Source organism: Puma concolor, chromosome B1 (genome assembly GCF_028749965.1).
Source record: "Puma concolor isolate L17-30 chromosome B1, mPumCon1.1.hap2, whole genome shotgun sequence".
NCBI lineage: Eukaryota > Metazoa > Chordata > Mammalia > Carnivora > Felidae > Puma > Puma concolor.
Window position 1 is genome coordinate 201,132,365 of NC_141670.1, and position 14,452 is coordinate 201,146,816.

The 14,452-nt window shown below is 57.4% G+C and overlaps 1 protein-coding gene across 1 annotated transcript; it reads right to left on the reverse strand.

Moving 5' to 3' along the window:
- Positions 1-200: 200 nt before the first annotated feature.
- On the reverse strand, positions 201-2,699 carry DRD5 (dopamine receptor D5). Its single transcript, XM_025922066.2, has one exon. It carries the CDS (start codon positions 1,837-1,839, stop codon positions 415-417), a length of 1,425 nt encoding a protein of 474 aa, XP_025777851.1. The 5' UTR covers positions 1,840-2,699; the 3' UTR covers positions 201-414.
- Between the last annotated feature and the right edge of the window lie 11,753 nt (positions 2,700-14,452).

Consider the following 14,452-nt stretch of genomic DNA (forward strand, 5'->3'; position numbering starts at 1 on the left):
AATGTCACCCGCACCCCCATCAGCACTGCACACACACAGAACCTGTTGTCTAAAAACCCACCAGACAAAAACAAGTCACTGAACAGTTCATTTGTGTAAAAGGGAGGGCGAGTATATTTTTTAAAGATCAACTACGACTTTTTTGTTTGTTTTTTAAAGAACCAAACACGGCCTTCTCTTCTCTAACTGGACCCCCCCGTCCGTTTCTGCTAGGCTGGAGTATATATTCCAAACCTTCTGCCAATTCTTACACCAACAAATCAGTCTGGTGACGTTTCTAAGCACATGGGCTCCTACACAGACACAGAAAATGAGATGAACTGAACAGCACTGGACGTGTGTGTGTATGTATTCTGCATGCTTGTTAATGTCTGTGCAATTATATAGATCCAGAAGGGGCCTTTCTCGGGCACTCTACTGGAATCCGTTCGGGGTGAAAGGCGTTATTTTGCCTAAAGAAACCTCTCCCTCGCAGTCCAGCTCCCACACAGACTCAGCAGCAGGGTCACCATCCGGGGACGTCTGAGAGATCTGGGACATTCGATCGAAAGGGCTCTCCTCCTCCTTGTCCCCCTCCCCGTCCCCCGGGGACACGGCATTGGGGATCATATGGATGTAGGCAGCTGCGATCTCCTTGTGGAAGACGGTGTCCTGATTGTAGGAGATGAGTTCATTGCTGATGTTCACCGTCTCCACCTGGGTGCGGGAGCACAGGTGACCGCACCCCAGCAGCTGCGCAAACACCTGCCGGAAGTCGGCGTTGAAGGCGTAGATGACCGGGTTGAGGGAGGAGTTGGCCCAGCCGAACCAGACGAAGACGTCGAAGGTGGTCTCGCTGACGCAGGGGAAGCCGGCCCCAGGACCCTCGCGGCGGCCGCTGCAGAAGGGGACCGTGCAGTTAAGGATGAAGAAGGGCAGCCAGCAGCACACGAAGACCCCCATGATCACCGACAGCGTCTTGAGGACTTTGGTCTCCTTCTTGATGGATGCCCGCAGGCTGGGGTCGGGCGCACAGGCTGCGCGGCCGCGGCAGCTCTGCGCGCGCTCGGCGGCCCTCTCCAGAGAGGAGATCCTGCGGATCTGCACCTGCGCAATGCGGTAGATGCGCGTGTAGGTCACGATCATGATGGCCACGGGGATGTAGAAGCTGATGAGCGAAGAGGAGATGGCGTAAGTTCGGTTCAGGCTGGAGTCGCAGTTTTCCGCCCTCGCCTCTGGCTCCCCTGACTCCTCCCAGGGCGTCCCGTTGGCCGGGCCGGATGGCGGTGGCGCCTCGCCCCAGGAGCCTGCCTTGTCCCTGTGCCAGTGGAGTTGAACTGGGATGAAGGAGATTAGGATGGACAAGGCCCAGGCCAGGCCGACCATGATCAAAGCCACGCGCTGGGTCATCTTGCGCTCATAGCGGAAGGGCCTGGAGATGGCCCAGTAGCGGTCCACGCTGATGACGCACAGGTTCAGGATGGAGGCGGTGGAGCACATGATGTCAAAGGCCACCCAGATGTCGCAGAAGGCCCCAAAGGGCCAGTAACCGGCCACCTCGGCGACCGCCTTCCAGGGCATGACCAGCAGCGCCACGAAGAGGTCGGACACAGCCAGAGACACGATGAAGACGTTGGTCATCTTGGCGCGCAGGTGGCGGCTGCGCACGATGGCCGCGCACACCAGCACGTTGCCCAGCAGGGTCCAGACAATGAGCAGGGTCAGGAGGCCGGCGGTGACCACCTGCGCTGCCCCCAGGGGCGCCGCCCCCTCCGAGCCCCCCAAGGAGCCCCGCTGCGCCAGCTGCTGCTGCCTGAAGCGCGCCCGGGACGCGGTGCGGTTGCTCCCCGGCGGCAGCATGTCGGGCTCGGCGGCGGGGGCGGGCTGCGCGCGGTCCCAACTTCAGCCTTGCGTCCCCCGGGTGACCCCATCGGGCACCCGGGGGCTGAGGAATCCCCGAGCCCCGGGGCGGGGAACGCTCACCGTGCGCTGCGCCGGCGCCCGAAGTGCGCGGGGACCCCTCTCGCTTCCTCCAGCGCCTCCGGGTCGGCGGCCGCGTCGCGCCCCTCCAGCGCGGGCGCCGGGGGCAGGTGGCGGCCGGTGCGCGCCGGGCGGCGGCGGCCGCGGCCGTGTCTGGTTCGCCGCCGGAGGAGCGAAGAGCCGGCCGGCACCGAGGGGGCGGGGGCCGCAGGCGGCCGGCGGCGGCTGGCACTGCCGCGCTGTCTCCGTCCCTCGCTGCACCCCGGGCCCGCGCCCCCGCGCCTCCGCGCTCCCCGGGCTCCCGCGCCGCCGCCCCACCTGTGCCGCGGCGCGCTCACTCTCCGCGCTCCGCAGCCCGAGCCTGGGGGGCGAACCCGCAGGTGCCAGAGGCGCTCCACGGCCAGGCCGTCGCCCGTGCCGGGGAGAACGCGCCCCGGGAAGACCAAGAGGCCCCCTGGCCCAGCCCTGGTGTCCTGGCCTCATCCGCGTTTGGGGAACGGGGGAGGTGGGGTAAGGGTGGGGGCAATCGCTGACTTCTAGACTGGGAGAGTTTGGAAGGTAGACAGCAGCCTGGGATTTCAGAGACCTGAGACGCCTTCGGGACTTCATTTCTGGCTGTGTGACTTTGAGCCTTCGACTCAGCTTCACGGGGCCTTGGTTTCCTCATCCACAAAATGGGCTCGTGATTCTTGTTCCTGCAGGGGGGTGTAAGGTTCAGTGAAACCAGCCATCTAGGAAAAGCAGGCCGGAGGACTGTCTCCGAGGAACCACTTCTCCTGAACCCCCCACCCCCACCCCACAACGTGGATTCTGAAATTGGGACTTCACCTGACCTCTTGGGAGAGGCTTCCCCTCCCATCCCCCCATCACCCCCAATCTTTAAGCGACTCTTCCTTGGGGAAGAATTTTGGATGAACCCGGAAGACAGGGAGGAGGAGGGGAGACTCCAGGCAGCTGGGAGCCTCCTCCCTGCTGGCCGCTTAATTTAAGTCTTTCTCCTTTAGAACCTTGAGAAAAATGGACTAATAGCTCAGTGCTTGACCGAAGTGGACTTGAATCGTTGGCCCCAATCCAAAGTTTTGAAAAGAATGGCAGGAAACACCGCAGAGGAGAACAGCGCTCCTGGCTCTTAACCCCTCTCCCCTCCAGCAGACAGGTTCCGTGGCCGAAGGGCCAAGTCTCGGTGCTAAACTCAGCTGAAAGCGGCAGGGAGAGACTGTGATGAGGCGGCCGCGGGCGACACAGCGTCCATCTGAGACCCCCTGGCCCGCTGACCCTGCCCTGAGGTCTAGAAGCAGGGTCTGGAGTCTCTGTCGTCCCCTCCTTAATCTCCCTCTGCGCTCAGCCCCACCTGCCACGTTCCCCCGGCCACCATCTGTGTGCCGGACGCAACACCTGCGAGCGTCCCAGCTTCTCAGACTCAGCCCCACGCAGCCTCTTGTCCCTCACATCTCTCCCCTCGGTGCTTTCTGCTGCTGGAGGTGGCAAGACCATCTGTCCGTCCCCTCGGAGCTGGTCCGCTCCTCTCTCCACTGATGCCCCGTCCAGGACCGCGTCTTCCCCACCCGTTCGACGGCGACACGAGGCTAGGCTCCAGGCCCTGCCCTGATCCTCTGGCCACCCTCCTCTCAATGGCAGGCAGAGTGACCTTTCTCAGACGGAGCTACGACCCGGTCACCCCCCCCCCAGGGGAAAACCCTCAGTAACCCCCTGTGATCCCCGATCCTTGGACAGTCCCGTAAGGCCCATGAAGTCTTTTAATCGTCTTGCCCTTTGCTCCTGAATCTTCTCCGGCCGCACCTCCTCCACCGACAGCCCGGATTCGAGCCTCCACCACGACAACACAGAAGCAAGCAAACAAAAAAGGCACGAGTTGCGACTTCCCTCGCGGGTCTCGGGGTCGTGCCTCACCCTGGAACGGCCTCCCTCCTTGTCGTCCTGGAGAACACCAGCTTACGACGTCAGAAGAGAGCGTGGCTTTCGGCGACCGGTGTGAATTTGAATTCCTTGTACAGTGAAACCTTGGTGTGCGAGCATAATTCGTCCCAGAAACATGCTTGTCATCCAGAGCACCTGCACATCAAAGCGAATTTCAGGAACCGTTGGCTCGCGATCGTGTGACGTTCGGCCTCGCGTTCGGAGCGCTCGATCCTGTCCTCTCCCATCCCACCCCACCCGTGCGCAGCTCCCCTCGGGGAAGCCTGGCCGGCTTCAGGGAGGAGGAAGGGCCTGTGTCCAGCAGAGCCCGTGTTAGCTCGTACTGCACCAGTTCGAGGCTGTAGTGTGACTCTCCCTTTACGTGCCTGTTTGCTCCTCTGGACCCTGAACTTCTGAGCTCAAGGAACCGCGTCTTCTTCACGTCTGACCTCCCCGGACCGGCACAGTGGCTGCGTGCTTGGCCAGTCTTTAGTGGTGGAAGAGTGGCAAAAGGGAGGCTCCGTGCCCAACGCTGGGACAGCAGTGGACAGACAGGTCCCCAGCAGGGACGCACACACGCTCGCCCCACGAGTTCGCGTTGGTCTCCGGATAGTTCTGAGTCCCGGAAGTCTGTCTGCCCATCCATTCATTCAACAAGGCTCGGCTGAGGACCTCAGCGTGCGGAGGGGGAAGGAAGGGTATGCGAGCCACAGCCGCGCGCGAAGACGCCGAGCGCCTCTGGACTGAGCGGGGGGCTGTGCTCTGCCAGACCCCTGGGTCAGCTTATGATGGGGCAGTTATGCCACTGGAGGAGGGGGGAGGGGAAGGGAGGGAGAGAGAGACAAAGAGGGAGGGGAGAAGGAGAGAAGGATGGAGGAGGAGGAGAGGAAGAGAAAAAGGAGACAGGTGTCCTCTCTTCTGTGTGGTGAGCTGGAGGGTGAATGGCATCCACCGGCGTGCCGGGTGGAAGGACATTCCTAACAGAAGGAACAGCAAGTGCGAAGGCTCAGAGGCACGGAGCCTCATGTGCAAAAGGGGAGATTTTCCAGAACTCTAAGGCTAGGCTTTCCCTCCATTATGCAAAAAGCCGTGTCTCTCGTCATTTTGGGAAACAAGAATTTTCTATCAGTAAGACACTCGTCTGCATGCAAAGTGACAGCAACCAGCCTGGTTGCTATAGCGTGTCTCTCCTGTCTCCACCAGGAGGGCTCCGGGGGTCCTTTGTCTACTAGGGACGATGGTTTCTGATGAGCAGTGACTGTCCTCTCTCACCCCGGCTCTTTCCCACATTTCCCAAAAGGCTCTGGTTGGCCTGGGAAGCCAACCTCTCAGCATGGACTGTAACCAAGTCGGCGGCCGATAAGCCCCCTGTCTCGTGCCACCCCAGCCAGAGCCCGGCCCCAGAGGAGGGCAGCGAGGCAGGGATCCTCCCCAAAGGCGGCTCCTGCAAAACTGTGCTGAGAGGATTGGCCGAGAACATTGTAGCACAAAGGGGGTTTTCCTCACGCAGTTGGCAAACATTCTTCCGTTTGAACTCACTGATCCTCTTTCCCCTGAAGACATTGCCAATTGGATTTGCTTCACTGAGACAAATGACAAAAGCAATAGGCTGGCAGCCAGGATTTTGCTGCTGCTGCCACAGCCGGGTGTCAAAAGACTCAAGTCTGTTTTACCCCAAGAAAGGTTTGGTCCTTGGCTACGGGACGCACCGAGGTCCCCCGACGCCGGCCGCGTCAGGGTCCTCAGCTTGGCTCCGCGAGGCCCGGGCAGAAAGGTAGTGATGAGTCATCTGCATCCATCCCGTGGCTGGAAAAGTGGCCTCGAGCACATGACTGTTGGTGGTGACCTGGAGACCTCCTCTTCAAACCCAAGGGGCAGTCCCCAGGTCTCTGCCCCCTCCCAGCTGAGACACACAGGAAAAATGGAGATGAAGGGCTATCAACAGGACACGGCCACCAACATGAAGGGACTCTCACCTGCCAAATCTGGGACAATGTGAGCATCAGAATTAATAATGTTAACGATGGATGAGGCGCCTGGGTGGCTCAGTCGGTTAAGCAGCCAACTTCGGCTCAGGTCACGATCTCGCGGTCCGTGAGTTCGAGCCCCGCGTCGGGCTCTGTGCTGACAGCTCGGAGCCTGGAGCCTGTTTCAGATTCTGTGTCTCCCTCTCTCTGACCCTCCCCCGTTCATGTTCTGTCTGTCTCTGTCTCAAAAATAAATAGATGTTTAAAAAAATTTTTTTTAAATAATGATAATGATGGATTATAATCTATTTGTTAAAATGAGAATCTATACTGATAAAAAGATAAAAGGAAGGAAGAGAGACAGGGAGGGAGAGAGGCAGGAATCTTCCTTACGGGAGAATGCCAATTAATAAATGTCAAAGCAATGACAGAGTTAGAAAATCTAATTTTGCCACCATAATAGTAATAATTGATTTAGACAAGGGTCATCACCAAGTAGGGGCGCCTGGATGGCTCAGTCGGTTGAGTGTCCGACTCTTGATCTCGGCTCAGGCCGTGATCTCATGGTTCATGGGTTCCATGCTGGCAGTGAGGAGCCTGCTTGGGATTCTCTCTCTACTCTCTCTCTCTCTCTCTCTCCCTGCCCCCCCCCAAAAAATAAATGAACACTTAAAAAAAAAAAAGAGTCACCACCAAGTAAAAGTTTGGAGAAGAATAGGATATTCGCACAGTCTCCATTCATTTATTGATTACAAAAAGAAAAATATGGTAACTTTACCATTGAGAAATCTTGCAGGCCTGGCCTTACAAGTGAACAGAGTTAACACGACCAGGGATGGGACAGATGGACGCCAGGTGCCCCGCGGTTGGATGCACCGAGGACACAGCATCCGTACCTAGTATCCCTGTCCCCTGAGGAAACATCAGACGGACCCAGAAGAGGCAGCCTCAGCAATTGACCTGAACTCTTCGAAGTACTGATGCCCCAACAGAGACAGAAAGGACAAGAAACTGTTCCAGGTTGAAGGAGACCCAGAAACGTGCCAGCTGGATAAGGAGAGGGATCCTTTGGAGAACGCTATGGGGACAGTTGGCAAAATATGCGTGTGGGTTGTATATTAGGCAATTATTGGCAGTTAAGGCATTGACAGTGGACAATTGTTGACAATTAGACAGTTGTATGGCAGCCATCTTCAGCCTCCTGAATTCACTCACTAGACTCTCCTTGTCCTTAGAGACCACACACAAACGGTTTCAAGCATCAGGCCAAGGGGAGCAGAGTGCCCAGGCTTGGCTGAAAGAAACGAAGGCTCATCACCAAAGACGGGGCACTTTGCCTCCCCAACAAAAATCAGGGCTTTCTTAGCAAGCAAAGGATCGTCGCTGGGAAGGCAATTAACACGTGTGCCCTTGTGCATATTTCCGAAGCTCTTGCTGAGGTCAACACTGCAGGGAGGAGGACTGGGTCCCCATCCCCGGGGGCTCAGCCTGTGTGTTCTTGGGTGGTCCCAGTTACTCCTCTGCATGGCTCTCCATCCAGAGCATGGAAACCTCTTCAGAGCTCAGTTAGGAAGAGATGTTGGAAAACCTGAGTTGATTGGGGCTTTTCCAAATGGAAAAGCATAAATAACTTCCTAACCTGCCCTGGTAAATATCAAACCAATACATGTGTTTTGTATTTTTTGCTTGAACTTTCTACCATATTAAAACTACCTCCCAGTTCCCATTTTTGCCTCAAAAGATCTTCAAACATCTGTCCATTTGTTTGTTCATTCAACAGGGATGAGGAAGGGGCGCCTGGGTGGCTCAGTCGGTTGAGCGTCCGACTTCGGCTCGGGTCAGGATCTCGCGGTTTGTGAGTTTGAGCCCCACGTCCGGCTCTGTGCTGACAGCTTGGAGCTCGGAGCCTGGAGCCTGCTTCGGATTCTGCGTCTCTCGCTCTCTCTCTCTCTCTCTGCCCCTCCCCCACTTGTGCTCTGTCTCTGTCTCCCAAAATAAATAAATGTAAATAAAAAAAACAGGGATGAGGACGATCTTCATCTGCAGAGGGGATACAGTTGGGGAAGGAAACAGACGTCGCATTGTCCCTTCTTTTTGACGCTTACAGTCACGTGGTTTTAAAAAGAGAGAGAGAGAAAGAGAGGCTTATAGTAAGCGGTCAAACGATCCAACGTGCAATTGTGTGGTTAACGGCCACAACAGTTAACTAGATGGTGTCGTGAACGTTCGTAACAGGGACCTCAGCCCTCGTCTAGGGGTGGGGGAAGACTTCCCCGAGAAGCTGGTGTTCGGATGGAGATCTGAATGATGAGTTGAATTAATGAAGTGAAAGGAAGAGGGAGCAGCCAGTGCTAAGGCCCCGAGGCGGGAGGGAACACAGCACGTCCAAGGAACTCAAGAAGCTGGCCCGCGTGGTGTCAGCACAGAGGCAAAAGCAGAGCGTGAGCAAAGGCTGGAGAGGCGGGCGGCAAAGACCACACAGGACCCCGGGGCCCAAGGGGAGGATTTGGGTTTTCATCTCAAGCGGCGAGAGGCCACTGGGGGTGTTGTCCAGGGAGGGGTATGAGCACACTTGCCCCTCTCAGGCGTGGCTCTGGCCGCAGTGAGAACGGCAGACTTGTAGGGGCCACGGAGGCCTTGGAGAAATGAGGAGGCCACGTCGGGAGGCCCGGAGGAGATGATGGGGCACCGGAGTGGGGAGGGGCTGGAAGCGGGCAGAAGTGGGTGGAGCCACGAGTTTGGGGAGTGGATGCGACAGGTGCGGCTGCTGCTTGGAGATGAGACCTAAGGGCCGTGCAAAGACAGCCCTGTACGTGGGGCTTGTCAAACAGAGGCTGGTACCGTCCATGGGGGGTGGGGGGTGGGGGGTAGCCAAGGAGAGGGAGGACTAGCCGAGGACTGAGCCTGTCTGGGGCCAGACACCCTCGGGACACGGTGCCTCTGAGACAGGTAAGCAGGCTGCTGGAAACAACCAGCAGGGAACGAAGATACAGACCTCGGGCGTCGGCAGCATCTCGACGGTAAGCAAGCCGGGGGCCGTGAGCTAGACCGCCACGGAGAGCAGAGAGGGCAGCCAAGAGGATGCAGGGCGGCCCCCTGGAGCGGCAATACCACCTGCCCAAGAAGAGGGTGAGGGGCCTGCCCGCAAACCCGGAGGGGTGGCCAGGGACCTGGGATAAGCCCCAAGGGAGCCGCCATCAAAGCCAGGACCCTGTTCACGCGGCTCCCCCTCCCCGGCCCTCTCCCCTCCTTCTGCAGACCGGGAAGCCGACCCTCCCTGGGAGGGGCGTGATCGGTGCCCCCGCTCACTCAGCTTTCGCCGGGTGCACCGCGACTCCCCCGTTCTCGTGTGCTCGGTCTTCTGCTCGTGCGCGAGGCACAAAAAACAGGGTAAAGGCCCCGTGTGAGTTTCCTGCAGCCGCTGTGACAAACCGCCACACCCTTAGTGGTTTGAAACAACACAACTCTATTAGGGTTCTGGAGGTCAGACGTCCAAAAGGAGTCTCGCTGGACCAAGGTCAAGGTGTCAGCAGGGCCATCGGCAGAGATCCGAGGGCAGGATCCCCGCCCCGCTTCTTCCAGCTGCTGGCGGCTGCTGGCACTCCCTGGCCCGTGGCGGCAACACCCGGTCTCTGCCCTCCCTGTAGCCCAATTCCCTCCTGCCTCCCTCTTAGAAGGACCTCTGTGACTATGTTCTGGGCCCTCGCAGACAATCCAGGATGATCTCCCGTCACGAGAGCCTCGCCTTAACCGCACAGGCAACGTTGCTCTTGCCAAGTAACGTGACCTCTTCACAGGCTCCAGGGATTAGGATGTAGACATCTTTAGGGAGCATTATTCGCCCTCCCGCAGGCTCCCTGGGCCACGTAGAGGACCAGGGATGTGAGAATTTTCTGGAGCAGCACCAAGCCTGTGCAAAGACGGACATCCGGTCTGCCCTCAGCAACAACCCCAGGGGCAGAAACATGAAATCGCTCACGTGGCCCTAACAGAGCTCGCCGCGTGCCAGACTCGCGGGCGTTAACATGCAGCATCTCGGCTCGTTTTCCAATGACTCTTCAAGGCACAAACTTCCATTGTCACCTCCTGATAGAGGAGAAAACCAGGTGCCGGGGGCGAAAGTAGCTGGTCAGAGAGACCTGAACCTGGCCTCAAGCCTTGTGCCCGGCCATCCCCCACCCCTGATGAAGCACGATTCTTCAGGGACCCGTTGCAGCTCTGCGCGCACCTTCAGGGCCCTTCCCCCAGAAAATCCCACCTTCTCTTGCTGGAATCTTGCCTGCGCCCAAGGAGGCCCCGATTCTAACACCTGATGTGTTTCCGCAGTTCACGGGCGGCCTGTGACCTTAGCGACCGTCGTGACACATCACCTTATGCCGTTGGAGAGGCTGCACCCCTGAGGACAGCGCCCAGTCGGGGAAGGCGAACGCTCCCCCCGAGCCGAGCCGCGCTCCTGGTCCGCGAGCCGCCGGGCGCAGCCACCCGCCCTTGCCCTGTGGTTCTGGGTGGCTCAGTCCTGCTCTGCGAGAGGGCCACGCACCCGGCCGCCAGGTGGGGAGGGTGAAGTGCGGCAAGTTGAGGGGAACCGGCGATACCTGTGGTTCCCTGTGGCTCCCTCCAGCACGTGCCCGGAAAAGGTGAAAGCATTCGTGTTAAGGTGATGCATTCACAGGACAACTGTTGGGATGAGGCGGAGAAGACCCTGGAGGAAACTGTGGGAAAGCAGGACTGTGGGCAGGTAGAGACGAACAGATCAGAGGGGGCGGGGCGGGGGCGGGGTTCCGGGCTAATCCCTCCCACCCCCCCAACCTGTGCTGCAGACCCCGCCCCTCTCAGGCTCACCCCTCAACCAGCTCCAGGCCCCACCCCCTCCCACAACCACACACAGGCAGGGAAGAGGGCAGACCTCTTGCGCCTTGCTTTCTTAGTAGCTATCACAATCCTTCCAGAACTATCCGGCAGAGACCCCCTTCCCTCTCATCGTCAAGACCAGGGGTCAGCAGACTTTTTCTGTGAAGGGCCAGGTAGTGGGTATTTAAGAGCCATGTCTCTGCAGCATAATCTTTTCGTGTGCGTGTTTTGTTTTCGTTTTTGCCTTTTTTTTTTTTTTTTTTTTTTTACCAGCTTTTCAAACTGTAAAAGCCATTCTTAGCTCACAGGCGGTAGTTTGCGGGCTCCTGGCCTAGCACTATTCCCACATCCCGCTCCCTACCAATCTCCAGCCAAGGGGAAGCAGGCTCATTATGTTCCGGCTTTGACCGAGCATCCCAAACCAGTGTTCCAGAAACACCTGCCAGAGATACCTAGGCAGCCCTTGCTGTCATCAGGAAGACAGCTCCCGCCCCCCACATCCGCTGGTTCGTCCCTTCCAAGGAGGGGAGCAGAACCCGCCTGTAAGCTTCTGTGGCACCCCCCCCCGTCCCCCCCATAGGCCAGAGCAAGCAGAGGGGAGCATATCCTAATTCCAGACTCCGCGGGGACTCTGTTAAGGGCCGGGCCCAAAGCGCCGTCTTGTGCCTTAAAGGCAAAGAGGGGACTGGAGGCGTGTCCCCGAAGCGGGCAGAGAATGTCTGCCAAGGCCTGAAAAACTATTTCTGGAAAAACGCCAGTCCTGACAGCCCGCCGAGCTCCGGGCGCTTCCCCATGCCCTGCAATAGTCTGGATTGTGAGGGCGGCAGCCCTCGTGGTGAGGCCTGAGGGAGAAGGAGGTTAAGCCTCTACCCTCACAAGGCAGACAGCTGTGTCCAGGACGGATAAGCACACATGCATAAACAAACGACTAATGGTAATGCAGCCAAGGTGAAGCGTAACGGGCGATGTGTTCAGGCAGATGTCCGGGGCGACCCCCCCAGCGGAGGGACCTCTACACATGGCCTGAGGGATGAAAAGAGGCCCATCTGTTTCAAGGAGCCAGAGAAGCCCTCTCCTGAGAGCGAGATTAGCACGTGCAAAGGTCCTGAGGAACAGAGGAGTCTGCAGTGTCCAAGGCGGGACAGCTGTATGTGGCTGCAACAGTGCAGGTGGGGGCACCCGGGGGGGTGGGGGCGGGGGGGGGCAGAGGAGGGGACAGGATAAGAAGAAGACAAAGTAGCAGAGGCCAGACTGTGAAGATCCCAACAGACCACAGTCAGGAGTTTGTACTTTCTTCTAAAAGCAACAGGAAACCAATGAAGAGTTTAGGCAGGTGACTTGATTTACATTTTTGAGACAATGAACATTTTACTATCATCGTTGTGGTGTTTCTTATGTTATTAATGTGGCTGAAACACCGGACCAAAATTATCACCCTTTTTGAGCATTAAAACACTGCCCTCGGGGCACCGGGGTGGATCAGTTAAGTGTCCGACTTCCGCTCAGGTCACGATCTCACGGTTCATGGGTTTGAGCCCCGCGCCGGGCTCTCTGCTGACCGTTCAGAGCCTGGAGCCTGCTTTGGATTCTGTGTCTCCCTCCCTCTCTCTCTCTCTCTCTCTCTCTCTCTCTGCCCCTCCCCTGCTTGTGCCCTGTCTCTCGCAGTCTCTCAAAAATAAATACACGTTGGGGCACCTGGGTGGCTCAGTCGGTTGGGCGTCCGACTGTGGCTCGGGTCATGATCTCACCGTTCGTGGGTTCGAGCCCCGTGTCAGGCTCTGTGCTGACTGCTCAGAGTCTGGAGCCTGCTTCGGATTCTGTGTCTCCTTCTCTCTCTGACCCTCCCTGGCTCACATTCTGTCTCTCTCTCTCTCTCTCAAAAATAAATAAACATTAAAAAAAAATTTTTTTTAACAAATAAACATTTAAAAAATTAAAAAAAACAAAACGCTGCCCTCGTTCTTTCCCTGTCCTGTCCCTGTGGCCCCAGGGTCTGCCCTTAGGAGCAGCTAATGTTACTGTCATGCCCCATCAGACCCAGTGAAACTGCCCTCTGCGCCCACCTCCCCAGCCCTCCCTGACCAAGTTCCACCCACTCTATTTGGGGGACTCTCCACACATGGGAACGTCCTCCAGCCACGTTCCTCCAAAGCCTCGTGATGGGGACAAGGATGCCCCACGGACAGCCGGACATGGTGGGAGCAGGTGGAGGGAACACCCCTGTTGAAACTAATTCTTAGCTTCCTTAGGGGAACTCAGAACCCACCCAGCCCTCACCTGGCAACGAGGACAGCCGTCCCTGACACACACCACGAGAGTCCAAAGTTGTGGACAGGGTACAGACGGGGCATTTTGCACCCCTGCTCTCATTGGGGACCCTGGAGTCTGCTGCTCACCCACCGGATCGCCCCTCACTTTGACCTAAAAGCACAGGTGAGGACTCAGCGGAAAGGCACCGGCGCCCCCTGGTGGCCGCGCTCTTCCACAGCGGTTCCGCCAGCGGTCTGTTTGCATTCTCTGTCCTTCGCATTTGGCCAACCCTTGCCAATCAGATGAAAGGGAAATGATGGCTCATTGCTGTTCCAATTTGCATTTCTCTTCCTCTAGCCCTGAGAGCTTGACAGTTGTTTATCGCACACTCCGGTTCGTCCTCTGTGGGCTGCCTTGGTATGAAGGGAATACATTTGCTTTGCTGCCTAAGTGGGTCGAGTCAAGACGCTTGGCTACCTGTGGGACAAAGCTGCCTGGCTCAAACAGCCATCCTGATGGCGCGAGCTCTGCTTGTTTAGGAGCAAGAGGCGGTCCATCTTTAAGGTCACGTCTCAGAAGCTCTGAGCCCAGCAAGACTGTGCTGGCTTTTTCCTGCTCTGATGGTGCCCCGTGGCCACGCCTGGAGCCCTAATCCCACAGCCCCTGGGCTGTACTGATGTGCTCAGCACCGGGGGAAATGAATGCCAGCCGAAATGAAGTCCTCTGAATAGATCGGCATTCACAGGTATTCGTCTCATGCAGGGTGGTTTATCAACATGTGCGCAGAGACTCAGCCATGAAAATGCTTGCCACGGTGTCGTTTGTAATAGCAAAAAGAAAGCAAAACAGGAAGAAAAACAGAAAAGGATCACACCGTCAAATGTCTCTACCTGTCCAACGTCGGGTTCTGACTACATAAGGAACGATACAGCCCTCCATGGAATGTGCTCTGGAGCTACCCGAGGTCACATTGCAGAAGAATACACAATGTCACGGGAGGCTGTTCAGGAGTCTTGACTCGGGGTTCACGGACTCTCGAGGAGGTGCTTCTGGAAGGGACACGGCATCACCTGAGACGCTTCTTGAAGCACCCTGCGCCCCACTCCAGCCCAACGGAACCTGAACTTCTGGCTGGGAAGGCAGGAGTCCTCACAAGCTCTCCAGATGATTCTTACGTAAGCTCAAGTGTGAGACGTGATGCCACGGGGAAACGAAAAGCGTCCAGAACCACGCAGGTGTATTAAGAGGGGAAAAAAGCTAGTTACATGCAAATTCAGTATACATAAAAGCAGTCCCATTCACGTGTGTGTGCCTGCGTGTGCGTGTACGTAGGTGTGTGTGTACTGATAGGTACCGAAAATTAACAGCAATTACTCTAGATCACAGTTCCTCATGCTGGGCACTATGAACCTTTGGGGCCAGATAACTCTTTGTGGTGGGGGCCGTGCCGTGCACTGTAGGGTGCCGACCTGCACCCCTGCTCTCTGCCCACCAGACACCTGTCGCCC